We start from the raw sequence: 14,402 nt of genomic DNA on the forward strand, positions 1-14,402 counted from the left end.
GCTGCAAAATACACATTGTATACTTCAGGTGTTTGCAGAAAGTCCCCAGAAGTAAGAGATTGAACTCCATAAATAAATAACATCATTAGACAAATACAGAAATGACAACAGATTAATTTACATTAGAAATACCAGAAAGAAATTATATCAGAAAAAAAATTGTCTGATATATATTATTTAAATTTTTAGACTTTTTCATAGGGTTACGAGAAGGTAAAGTTCATAAGTTTGGTTTGAGGAAACAGTGTAAATTGTCAGATACATAACTTGTGCCAACACACACTCTCCATTATATAATCACTATTTCCACTGAATGCATTTCACAAATGGATTTTTTAAAGACAATATAATTTCTAAATAAACACAGACCCTAGAAATGACCCAAGTACAAAAGATAAAACCATGACAGAAGGGACAAGAAGGGGTAAAGTTAATTTACATAAAGAGTATGTGATTCTACTCATGCAATAAAACATACTTAAGCTGTGTAACTATACAGGCTTAATGCATGGTGCAACGTCTTAAGATTCCTTGATGTCTTAGCCATAGAAGGGCTACAAGCCTTCATCTGATTTGTCATTCACAGCTCTTGTACATCACACTTAATCAACAGGGACAGTGTTTCAAGAGCCTCTGTAATTTTCCTTGTTCTCATATGGTTATTATCATGGCCATGGACCTGCAAATCTCAGTAGTATTTTAATGCAGGATTCCCATGGGAAGTGATTGCCACCCTCAGGAGAATCACCCCTTCTTTCTCTTCTTTTTTCCTTATTTTGTTGATTTCAGTTCACATTAAAGAAAACCAAAATATGGTGCATAAAAGAAGTCAATAACAATAATTAAAACACTTCAAATATTATCCAGCAATATGTGCACACAGAAACTTAAATTATGAATGTAAAACAGTTGATCTGATTACCATGCTCCAATCAGTACCATGAATAGGAATAACAAATAGTGAACTTGAGTGAGTCCCAAAGAAATACAGTGTCAGGGAAAAATAATGGCAGTATAACCCTAATTACTGCTATCATCACCACCTGCTTCAAAGGAGAGACTACTAGTAGAAAACTATTGGTGTGGAGAAGTAACACCAAGTTTCCTCGCTGACCACTTGGGAATATTTCCCGTTCCTGTTGCTTTCATCGTTCACAATATGCCACAGCCAGAGACTCTACTTCTAAAAACCTGCTCAGGCAAGCCATAATGTCCTTAGTGTAATAAAGGTATAGCTTTCTAAACTTAAGGTTAACATCTCCATAACTTTTCACTCTTTTTTTTGCATGTTTTGGTATTGATGAAATAGTATGGTAACTAGAAATTAAGTGAAACACTTAGACAGGGTACTTCAGTTTATGGAAAATGTTTAAGGAGCACTTCCATTCTTCTAATTCAGTTACTTTCAGTTATTGAACTGTGAAAAGTCTCTCAATGTTTTGCAGCATTTTTTGTACAAAGCTAGTTTTTACAAGATTATTATCAAATTATTTTCATCATATATGCCCATAAGGTACTATTGAAAATAGTATCAAGTGTTTTCCCTTATCCTTAAGGTGAACTAATTAACATGGAAATTAACAGAAAATGATACCAGATGTTAATAAGAAAGAGCTCTTTCTAGCTGCAGGTCTATACAATGCATTGAAAAGGGAAAAATTCAATACATGCATACATACTAAGGGATATCAGGTATTTTTCAATACAATTAATCAACTTCAGAAGGTACTGAATTTCACACCATCAAAAAAACCCCATGATGTTTATACTGCAAAGGTTCTCCTTTCTTTGAGACAGAAGCAACACAAATGAGGCTAGGGTAAATTAGATCTTTTTTTTTAGTTAAATTTACACAAATCTATACAACTTCCTAATTTCCACAATAATATACAATATATCTATTCTGTTGTTTTCATTACATACTAATTTTGACTTAACTCTGTGAAGATTCTGTGAGGCATGAAAATAAGTTTTATAACTACCCCAATAAAGTCTTAGAATATTAACAATATTTTTCAAATAGTATCCAATATTATATGGGTTAGCAGAATGTAAAATTTAAGACCTTTCAAATATATTAGAAATTTTTAGCTTCTATTGACCTCTCAGCAAAAAATATTAGAACAATAAATTTCATTTTTACTTGCAAATATTTTTAGTTATTTTGTAGGTATTTGCAAATCCATGTCTTCATTTACTATTAATTGACAACAGAAACAGCATAAAAACTTTTAAGTTTGTGAAAAGACTAAATGCATATTTGAAATTAATTTTTTGGTTTATAATGAAGTAAGTGACAACATAAGTTTAAAATAGTTAATTTAGCTCATACCTTGATAAACAGCTTTGAATCCTGGTGAGCCAATGCTGTCATCAGATTGTAAATGAAGCCACATCTGGTTGCTCATGCTCACAATAAGATCAGGAACACTAGATCCAGTGAGTCTGTATGTAGGATAAATGGCAAAGTCATTTGTAGATGCATAAATTACTACTACTACTACTATCACCACCACTACCACAAAACACTGGCTTTTAAGCTATTCACATCCTGTTCTAATCAGTTGTTTTTCTGATAAAATTAACTATTCTATATGAAATAGAACAATGTGAAGTCATAGAAAAAATATTTTGAATGACTGCATTCAACAATGATTAAACACTTCCAATAAAGCTGTTCCTACCTAAAGTTTCCATTAATTAATTAAGTTGTAAGAGATGAGAGTGACTGTATGAATTAGTTTTCACCTGTTTGGATCAGTATCGCTTTTCTGCCATGCTTTTTAAAAGTGAAGAAAATTGCGTTACATGCCTTACAGCCTGTGTGTCCAGAACTTACTACAATCACACCTACTCCCTTCAAATAACTCACAATGATCTCTCAAATTTCAGGGAAACTGCAATTTCTCACTCAGCAATGTGTAATAGCTCTGTATAGGTAAGTACAGTGTAGTATACAACACATATAAGGCAAAGTGGTGAATCCCATCATAAAACTTCAGCGATTGTGAGTAGTATCACTTATATACCTATAATTCTGATATCAAAAAATTTTGTCAAAAAGAATCATTAGGAAATATTGCTTCTTAATAGTGAAAAACAAGTGCATAATCAGGTTCTAGTCCTGAACAACCATTCAGATCCTGGTGATAGGAATACAGTTTTACAAAAAGTACTGGGAAAAGTCACACATAAAAAGTGGCATTAGAATCTCACTAACTAAAATTTTATCAGACACAAACCAGAAAATTCTCAGTCTTTCTTCCAACCCTCTATCTTGATTATGCAAAACAAATAGGCATCAGTTAAGTAAAACTAATGATGTGCCAAACCAAGATAAGATGCTCTAGAAGCAGAATTTACCAAGAAAACAGTGTATGGATTATTCCAAAGACATATTAATTAAATATAGTTGTTAATACTGTTAAATGCAAACATAACCAGTTTGCATTTAACAGTATTAACCAGTTGTTAATACTTTTAAATGCAAACATATAATAAAAGGAGAGGCTGAGCAGAAACAAGGTGAGAACCGAGGAACCATGAGACAAAATATAGGAATTCTCTGTCTACAATCAAGGTTATGAACAAGAAACTATATCCCATATCTATAATAATTTGGGTTCTTACTCAGTTATATTGAAAATAAAATTTAAAACCACAATCTCCACGTGAGAAGAATGGGTTTACTAATTACTACTGAACATTGCACCTGGAACCGCTGATAAAATGGCTGAGTTTGCTCTAATATGATCTATAAGATTTCTGATTATGACCTGTTAATCAGTATTTGATTATTATGATACTATAGGTGCAGAAAAGAAGGGGGAAAATCCATTGTAGCTCAGCATATGCAAACACACAGTGTTTAGCTTGGATAAGTAAGGAAATCAGGAAACAAAGATAAATAGCTAGATTGCTCAGTTTGACCTGTGTAAGAATGAAAATAAAGCAGCTGCTTAGTCTGAAAACTGAGCTGCTTACCAAATTAATTGGGAATTGTACAGGTTCAAAGTGATGCTAGCTATAGTCCGAATATTTAATATTCTCTTGCTGATAAAATAATGAATGTTGATAAAGTTGGGACATTCATTTAAATGAATAATATAGACAACTTAGAAAGGAAGATACCTCACAAGACAGTGAATAATTTAAACAAAAGTAGTTCAGGAGATGCCTGCAGAAATACATGTATAAAGAAAGAAAATGTAAAGATTCCATATACATTGAAGGACAACTGGAAACTTGTGTTTTTTCTCCAAAAATTTCTCAATGGCTATTTAGATGTGCAAACCTATTGCATTACCAACTAACAACTGTTTAAGTGGCTCTCTTTATACTCAGTAATCTGATTAATGTATGAGACCTACACTGATCATTTCTGAACACAGATGACACCTGAAATTCTAAGTCTTTATGAGTAGGATGGAATACTTTCAATTAATATAAATGCCTCTATGGAATGCAACAAAAAAAAAAAAAAAAACAAACAAAAAATAGTCAGAGTCTACCCCTTTCAAAATGCCAGTGGTCTATCCATAGATGGTAGATACGAACCAAACAAAATACAATTGCTCCCTCATATTCACATCAAGGGGTATTGGAAGAGGGCCAAGACTTTTGGAAGGGAAGGAAGTGGGAGAAAACAATTCCCCCATCAAAAATGAAAAAAGTAGCCAAAAGCAGAAATCAATAAAATGTAGAGTTTTTTTTTTTGTTTTGTTTTTTTTTTTTTTTTTTTTTTGTGGTGGTGGTAGTTTCTGTCTGTGGTTTTGTTTTTTTTTTTTTGTTTGCTGGTTTGGTTGGGGTTTTGTTGCTGTTTCTGTTTGGTTTTATTCCTTGAAAATGCCTCCATAGAGAGAACTACATCCTTCAACTAGGATAGAAGATAAAGCAGATCAAATGTCTAGGGAATGCATATCTCTCTACCAACACATGCTGTTACTGACTCTGAGTTTGTCACAGTCTGTAATCATCTCGAGAGAGATCATCTGCAAGTTCAAGAACAGAGACTTGCAGACCAGCCATTCAGGCAGTTTGGCTGGTGCTAACCTCGTTTCATGTGGTGATGACCTCAGTTCATCACCACATGAAGGAAATTAAAAATGCTGAGGCAAGCTGAGCTTCTCAGTATTCTGAACAGATCACAGGTCAGAAAAGACAACTCTAATTGAAAGCAATTTTTTGCAACAGCTTGCTCTCTGCTTAGTTATCCACAAGAAGCCAGATCCAAGCTATTGAGAATGGTCTCCAGGACCAGTAATATTGGTTTTTACCAGTTATGAAAGGGTTCTTTTCCAAGCCACTAGTAAGTTTCCAAACTCTGTAGAAGAAAATGTTTACTAAAAAGCATTTTACTACCATCAATGGTTTTACTGTGTACAGAAATAGCTGACATAATGAATTGGTTTTGAATCACTAATGTACAATTACTTCTTTTTATTGAAGGAAAAATAACTATCGTTTTTTGGTACAGGAAATAGTTAAAAGATTCATGTTTTAAGAGAATAATTTAAAAAAATTAAGCTTTAATGTAAGTGCTGTAAGACAAACATAAATCATAGCATTTGGAGGCAAAGCAGACCTTCTAAAGTAATGTGTTAGTTTAATACACAAGAATTTAAAAAGAGAAAACAGGACATTGAAGGAAACATTCTGACTGATGAACATATGATGATCATTAATGAATTATTATGAAAGGGTTCTAGTTCTAGACAAACTCTGTTAAGTCTAAGAAATAACTGCTTTCAAAACTTTATAACCTAAGCATTTTATATTACTATTAAGTAAGTTGTATTACTGTTTTCCAGAGCTAAACATCTCAGCCTACATAATCCATGAAGACTACTAAACAAGTACGGATTACAGATGAAGAATTGTTAAAAATCATAAAATTGATGTGACTATCCCTCTTTATTTATTTAAGATATTGGTAATTATATTTTTAGAAAAGTTTACTATAAATATTTAAATGAAATACTTTAATAAATTAAAACCCAACAGATCCTTAATTAATATGCCAAATAGACTCTCAAATAAATGTATAAAATTGATTTGAAATAATTTGCTCTTCATCAAAGTGTATTGGGTTTTGTATGATCTCAGTGCCATCTTTCATGAAGTTAAAACTTTCCCTAATTATTTTCCCAATTTTGTCCAAAAAAATAAAGATGGGGAGTCCACACATTATTTTTTTCTCTTTTTAAATCAAGATTGCTTCATATTCACCTAGAGCTGTAGTGCTACAGCTTTGATGTTACACAGACAATTGCTAATGGATGAGAGTTCAGACATAGTGGAAAGATTGTGCAAGGAAAGATCATTTATATCTTATGATTCTCAAGTCCCTCAATTGTCTTTCCATAAAGTATTTAAAGGTTCCCTATTTACTGACCTGCCTTTAGACAGTTCCAGTGTTCATAGATTGACAGGCTTATAAACATCCTGGCACGACTGAACTCATTATAAAGTTAGAGTTTGTTTACAATGTTTAAATTTACAGTAAAGCACCCAAGAAAGAGGTAGCTACTACCTTCAGGACTTTAGCACCTGAGAACTGGAACTGTTGAGGCTTATACATTGAGACATGACAATTTTCTGCTAAGCTGAAAGATTCAAATACTTAGAATTAGATTTGAATTTAGAAAGATATGTATTTTATTTTAATGTGTTCAAACTAAATCAGAAAAGCTGCAAAATTTTAGACTCAAATGCATGAGATTCTACAGTGATATTCTGCATAATTTCTGCAGAAATTCAGGCATTTTGTCTGCTAACAGAAGCTTGAAGAGTGTAAGAAAAGTTGTATTATTTCTTTAAGATACCATGAGAAATTTAGAAATTAAATTTAGCCAGAAAAGTCTTCAATGTAAGCTCCTTCATTCTCCTGGGATTAATAAGAAACTGCAAGGTGCTGCTCAAAGCTCATTAAATGTAACAGATGTTATTACAACCGACTAATAAAAAAAATATAAGAAAATCACTCTGACATTTAGTTATGAACTTTCTCATGATAATATATATACAAGTGAGACTAGTGTTTTATGAAGGATGTTACTTTGCATTTACAGAAGACCCTTCTGAACAGCAAGTGAAATGGCACATATCTGTGATCCTGCTTAAGTATTACATATTTCATAATGCATGATACAATCCAGTGTTTAATAACTTTGAGAACACTGTCTCAGTAGAAATTCAGATTCATTATTAATTATCATGAGACTATAGTTTTGTCCTTGGGCCTTCCTGTATTTCAGTGTATTTCAGTTATTAATAATTTTGTTTCTCAAATGATTTTCAGTGTAATTCTAATTTTGCTACCCAAAAGGCAGATAAATTTATTTGCATAGATTTCACTTTCATCAAATACACAATTTACAGTAAAGATAGTAGGACCAACACTTTACCGTAATCCCATGTGATGGGCTGTGGAGTAACAGGGATAAAACAGTTGCTATTTTAGTAAAAAAAAATATACTGAAGAAATGGTAAAAAGTAAAGTATGTCTCTAGTGATACCATTGTACTAGTTCTAGAAATTCCAGTGATGGATTTAGAAGTTGATGTCTGCTACAGGATTTTTAAAATGCTATTAAAGTGAAAAAAAAGTTATAGGAGGTGATGTTATTATGGAGTGCTGCTTATTAAATTAATATAAGAAAATAATATTTTAAATTTTTATGTTTATTTTTTGCACAGTCATGGAAAATAGATATGAACTAGGTAGTCACAGGCTAAATAGCTTCAGCTGGAAAGGTAAAAAAAAAAGAAAATTGACGCATAGTTTTAGTTTTGACATAATTTTGGGAAATTTTGACATATGAAGTATGCAGAATGTAGAAAACAATTAACAGCTTGGTATAGCAAATTTACTACTTAAAGACTTGACTCTTAAGGAGTTTTGCTATCTCTATGAGCAAAAATGTATCTCAATTCAAAAAGAAAAAAATGCAAACCCTTTTGTCATAGTTACAAATAATTAAATCAACTTCACCAGAAGGACTGTTGCATTATACAACTGGTCTGCAAAATACAAGAAAAAATAAACTTAGGTGTGGAAATCCATTCCCAGTTCATGTTTTTCTTGTTAGTATAATATGTAAGCCCTCAAAACAGGGGGTTTTTTTGCTTGCTTTCATTTCTCTTTTTTCTTTTTTCTTTTTCAGATACTCGCAATATAGAATTCAATTTACTCAGTAGCAGATACTTGGTATTGCAACCCAAGAAAAACAAGCATTGAGCAAATAATTCAATAATTTTTCATAATACCTTTTAAGTCAAATTAAACTAGGAGTTTTCTAAGAACTTTGATATGACAGTTCAGAAATTAGCAATTAATAAATTTATATATTCTAAACCAAAACATATAATGGAATTATTGTCCTTGGATCTCTCCCTGCAAAAGCATTCTAGTTTGTTTAAAATAAAATGTGTGGGTGTTAAGAGCACTTATTTGCTATAATTAAGTAAAGGAAACACGGCAATATATTTATATGGATTAAAACCCTCTCAAAATATAAAACTACAATGGATTCTTTTTATCGAATGTGTTCAATACTGTCTTTATCCAATGGATTTTTATGCTAAGTCAAGTAATCTTATTATGGCATAAATGCTGCTAATTTCTCTTATTTAGTCATTGATAATTTATCAAAGCTGTAATTTTGTTCTGTGCTTGATGACCAGGATTCACATGATAACTTAACCCTCTAAAAGCGATAGCCAAAATCTCTTGTTAATCACAAGCTCTCATTATGCAGTAAGAAAAAAATGAGCATATGCAACAAAAATGAGAGGGTTAAAGTAGATGAGATTAATTAATCTGTACAGGGTTCTATTATTTCCATTAGTCCAGAAGTACTGAAGAGCTGTATATTAAGAGTAGCTATCTAGTCTGGAATTTTATTTCAAATTTATCTAAATTCCTACAATTTATCTAAATTCCATCAATATATGACATTATATTATTCCATAAAGCATGTTCAAATTTACCAAAAAGTGGACTATGTCCTTTCATTACAACTTTTTACACAAATCCAATTTTGAATATCCAAATTTTGAAATCAGTCAATGCTTCATTTTTTTACACAAGTTGTATCTTCTGTTTGCTGAAATCCAAGCCTTTTATTGTTTTATTCCTTGAATTGCTTGTGAATACAATTAACAGGTAGCTATTTTTTAATGGAAGCATTTCTTTTCTTTTAAAAAATTCAATTTACAGTTTTTAGTCCCCAGTGTTAAAGCCTATAAAGATGCTACTAAAGATTTGGAGTGAACTTTGTAATGAATGATCTTCTTTGACAGTACTTGAATTTTAAGCTTACATTAATTATCAAGTTCCATACATTAAAATTGCAAATTTAAGTAGATATATCCTGGCCTGGAAGAAACAACATGACAGCAAATTTCCAAGGAAAATTTTTGAAGTTGTCTACTTACACATACAACACTGTTCTGGTATCACCAACTTTCCCAGCATCTCCAACAGTAAGAGTATCATAGCCTCTTTCCAGTTCAAACTCTTCAAAAGCAAGCTTTATGACCTATTAAAATTAAAAAACTCAGTTACTTCAAAACATTCCCACATGTTATCTAACCTGTTTCATTCTTGAATTTTTTGCCTACTATAAATCAAATAATGACACAATAATAATTTTTGAAAGATACCTAGAAAGAGCACAAGTGAAGAAACTTCTGTTTTCTCATCCTTAGGAGCAAGTCACTGCCATAATGCTTCAGAAGTATCACATACTAAGATAAAAAGATGCCAGTCACCCCTAACTGGTGATAATTGTTCATGATTGAAGTAAGAAATTTGCTTTCTTTTTTTAACTGTACTAGCTATATAAAAATTGTATAGCTAGTATTGGAAGTATATAAAAACATTCTTATCTGTTGGATTATACAATAACAAGGTAGGACATATGAACTACCAACTCATAAAAAGATGGAGGAGGATGGTTCACAGAAATTCAAAAGCATGAATTTCCTTGAATAAATTACTAACATTAAACTGTGATTCTACATAATGTCTAGACATGAATTGCCAAGGAAATTACAAAGGTATCTCTCTGAATTCTTTGAAAAGTTATTTACGAAACTGTAATTTTTTAAGATAAAGTACAAAAATGGACTTAGTTTCTATAAAAGAATAATTCTAAGGCAAGCAATTCTAGAGTTCAGTATTGGCGAGTAGTTGCAGCTGATATATATGTACACATATATTAGGACATTGTACCTTTTTGTAATTTGATACAAAAGGTTTCTGCAAACAACTTGACATGAAAGTGCAGACAGTCTGATTTTCCACAAAATTATTCATTTTATTTTTATACTAACTTTTGGAGATATTCCTGGGTAAGTTCTCAGACAACATCAACCATCTCATGTGTTGCAGTTAATTTTTCTTCTGTTTTGTGGGTAGAAACAACATTTGGGTCAGATTTGAGCTTTCAGCACAAGCCTTATTATGCTCCTTTTTTGGAAGAAACACATGGAAAAACTATGTTTTCCCTCCATTTAAGTTTATTGCTATGTGATCATCAAGGCAGAATGCATCTCAATCAAATTTTAGCCCTGTAAAAAAGCATAATCCAAGCTAAACTAGTTGGTTAAACTTTCTCAGTATTAAAAAAGAAAGTCAGGCTGCCTCATTTCTGTGTTGGAATTGGAAAAGTCTAGTACAATGAACTGTAGAGAGGAACTTACACCACTAGATTAGGTGATCTTTACATTGTACTATGTTGCTTTTATTTGTAACCCAAAGAAAAGCCTACAGGCAGAGAAAAACCACAGCCTTTCCCTCATTTAAAAGGAGATCAGGTTGGATCTGCCTTTCCTAAAGCCCTGCTGGCAGGGTCTCATGCCTTGGTTGACCATTGTTACAATAATCATATGATTTTCAAGAAATATGCTTCAGATAAAACAATACACATTTTCATCTTCTCCTGATGTACTTTCTAGGATTCCTAGATTATATCAATGTTTAACATGCAAAATTTCATTAGTAAATCAAGACTAATAAAGCCAAAATGAAGGAAAAATTATGTAGAAGCTCAAAAAGAGAGTTGTTCTTGGCAAGAAAAATAACTGCAAGACTTTTAATGCCATTAATATTTCATATGGAGGAGGAAACCTGATAGAATATCCCATGAAAATATATGGTAATATATTGTTTAAATAATACATTTGGTTCAACTCCAAATAATACATTTGGTTAGACTCAGAAATTCTTTTACACAACAATTTAAAAACAAATATGAATGTTCACCTCTTTAATACTAAAATACGTTAGAAAAAAAAGTAATTGGATATAAACCACTAATGAAACTTTTAAGCTTCTGGCTAAGCATATAGGAAATGTGACAAGAAACATTCCTTTATGAGAGATACATTGTGAAAATATATTACACACTATTAAATAAAATCTTATTCTCTTCATTTCCATGATAATTGTTATTCTATGCTAACACATAAAATCTTTTGGAATGACCTTCAAATGGTTGAGGGTTAAGAGGACTAACTTGAATTCCTTCAATCTGACTCATAGAAACTAAATTTTAACACATAAACAGTAAGCACCCAGTCTAATCATTACTCTTTTCATAGTCAACAGACAGAACATGGCACATTTCTGTTGTTACATTTCCTGAGTTGGAAACAACTCCCAAGGATCATTGAGTACAATTCCTGGCCCTGCAGAAGACAGCCCCAAGAGTCATACCACGTGCCTGAGGCTTGGTGCTTTGACCACTTCTCTGCAGAGCCTGTTCAGTGCCCAGCCACCCTCTGAGTGAAGAACCTTTTCTGGATATTCAACCTCCAGGTTGACTGGAAACATCCCCTGACATAGCTTTAGGCCATTCCCTCAGGTCCGGTCACTGGTGACCGCACAGAAAAGATCAGGGTCTGCCCCTCCTCCTCTACTCTCAAGAAGCTGTAACTGCAATGAAATCCCCCCTCAGTCTTCTCCAGGCTGAACAGACCAAGTGGCCTTATCTGCTCCTGATACAGCTTCCCCTCAAGGCCCTTCACCATTTTTGCTGCTCTCCTCTGGATGATCTCTAACAGTTTAATGTCCTTTTAATATTGCAATGTCCAAAATTGCCCCCAGCACTCAAGGTGAGGCCGCCCCAGTGCAGATCAGAGCCGGTCAATCCCCTCCCTTGCCCACTGGCCATGCTGTGCCTGATGCCTCCCAGGACAGGGCTGGCCCTTCTGGCTGCCAGGGCACTGCTCACTTATATTCAGCTTGCTATTGACCAGGTCACCCAGGTCCATTTCCACAGCTCTGATTCCAGTTTCTCATCTATACATACAATCAGGATTGTTCCATCCCAGATGTAGAATCCAGCACTTGGCCCTCCTATGGCAAGTAGTTGAACTTTCTATGGCTGGGGATTGTCCAGTACTCTAATTTATTGAGGTCTGTTTGCAGGGCCTCCCTACCTCCAAGGGAGTCACAGCTCCTCCCAGTTTTGTATCATCTGCAAACCTGTTCAGTATTCCTTCCAGTGACTGCCACCCTTTGTGTCCAAACCATGAGCCAGTTGCTCACCCATCACATGATGTGTCTATGCAGCTGAGTACTGGACATTTTGTCTGGAAGGATCCTGTGAGACACAGTATTAAAAAATGTACTGAAATCCAGAAAGATCACATCAACTGGGCTCCCTTGGTCAACTAGGTATAAAAGGAAATTAAGTATGTGAATCAGGACTTTCCCCTCATGAAGAACTGGTCACTGTGACCATTAACTGTACTGTTCAAGTGTTTTTCAATAATTCCCAGAATAATTTTCTCCAAAATTTTACTAAGCACTTAAGTGAGACTGACAAAAGTCATATTACCTGTCTTGCAGTGGAGCAAACTACCACTTAGAATTAGTGTTTCTAATGACTATATGGGAGTTTTGATGACTATGGGAAACTAATATTTACCTGTATCTATTTGGTTAAGATTTGTGTGTAAATAAAGCTTTGAATCATCAGAAGAATTTTTAAGATTTGTTAGATGGCAGATTGAAGAATATAAGACAGTTTTGTATGGATATAGAGATGAGTACAACATAAGAAAAACTTATGAGGATTCAATAATATCACAATATACCACAATATACTACATATGTGATTAAACAATATTGATTTATATACCAAGGGAGGAAAAAAGCAGCTCTGAGGTGTTCACCCAGATTCAATTTTGTTTTACAATTAGAAATTCCAGTAATACTAATTTGAACATCACCATTTACGTATGCTTAATAGGAACAGATTAAATGAAGAAAATAATTAATTTTTATTTAGAAAAACCGGAAACATGAAAATTGCTTCCAAACACATTATGTTTATTTCTGGATGATCAGTTACATTCTTCTTACAGAAGAATGATCCTATTTGCTTTCTGAAAGGTATGAGACAAAATTCCCTTATAAGCAATTCAGAATGATTACTTCTTATTAGATAAATAGATTGTGAAAACAGAAAATAAGAAAAAGCCTAAAAATATGAGACACCTAAAGAGTTACCTATACAAAAGTTCTGCAAGTGAATTTGTCATAATTAGTTTTTCATTTGAAACATTTTCCTTTATCCTAAATATTCCCATACTTTATATTTCTGTTGGCACAATTGCTGTTGCAAGCAATGGATAAAAGTAGCACCAGAGTTGTAGGAAATGCCTATATGGACATTCTGCCTGGAGGAAGCAATAGGGCACGTGGCTATGCTATATCTCCAAAACACCTAGGTGTGCATGTTCTTTTCACTACTAAAAAGACCTATTTTACTATTACTCAAATATGTTATAAATGTATGCATTAAGAAAAAGTGTTAAGTAAGAGCAGTGAATTTTTTTCTAAAATGAAAGAAAAAATGAAAACTCCCCATAAGATATCTGTTATATTTACAAGCAGGTCAAGTCAACTTCAAAAGAGCATCAATGTGTTAATAGGAGTGTATCTTATCCCCCCCAAAAAATGAAACCAAACAAAAAGAACCCAAAAATATCCCAAAAAAACCCAAACAAAAAACATAAAAAACCTCCAAAGAAAAGTAAAAAAACCCCAAAACAAACAAACAAAAAATTCCCATAAAAACCACAAAAACAAACCCAAACCAAGAAAAGAAAAAAACAAAACCACAAAACAAGCAAATAAACCAACCAACAACTAAAAGAAAAAAAACTCAGGACCTGCTTTGAAGAAACATCTCTTCAAGATGAGAAAATACAGTGAGAAAATTTGTTGCCTGAGTAATACTACAGTACCATACATTAAAATCAGAAAATAAAACAGTCCTGAGCATCCATAATTAGAAGTTTTAAAATAATAAAAAGACGCATTAGTATAAAGTCTTTATATAAAAGCTGTTTGCAACTGTCATAAGTTATTCCATTTCATTGACAAAT

The 14,402-nt window shown here is 32.9% G+C and overlaps 1 protein-coding gene across 1 annotated transcript in view; it reads right to left on the reverse strand.

The window, feature by feature from the left end:
- Window positions 1-14,402, reverse strand: part of CSMD1 (CUB and Sushi multiple domains 1) — a 1,092,711-nt gene that overhangs the window by 287,548 nt on the left and 790,761 nt on the right. The window contains exons 11-12 of the mRNA XM_068183622.1: window positions 9,438-9,541; window positions 2,333-2,445 (exon numbers count right to left, since the gene is read on the reverse strand). Of these exons, the coding sequence (XP_068039723.1) occupies window positions 2,333-2,445; window positions 9,438-9,541 (217 nt within the window). The remainder of the gene's footprint in view (window positions 1-2,332; window positions 2,446-9,437; window positions 9,542-14,402) is intronic.

The sequence above is a fragment of the Anomalospiza imberbis genome, chromosome 3 (assembly GCF_031753505.1).
Source record: "Anomalospiza imberbis isolate Cuckoo-Finch-1a 21T00152 chromosome 3, ASM3175350v1, whole genome shotgun sequence".
Classification (NCBI taxonomy): domain Eukaryota; kingdom Metazoa; phylum Chordata; class Aves; order Passeriformes; family Viduidae; genus Anomalospiza; species Anomalospiza imberbis.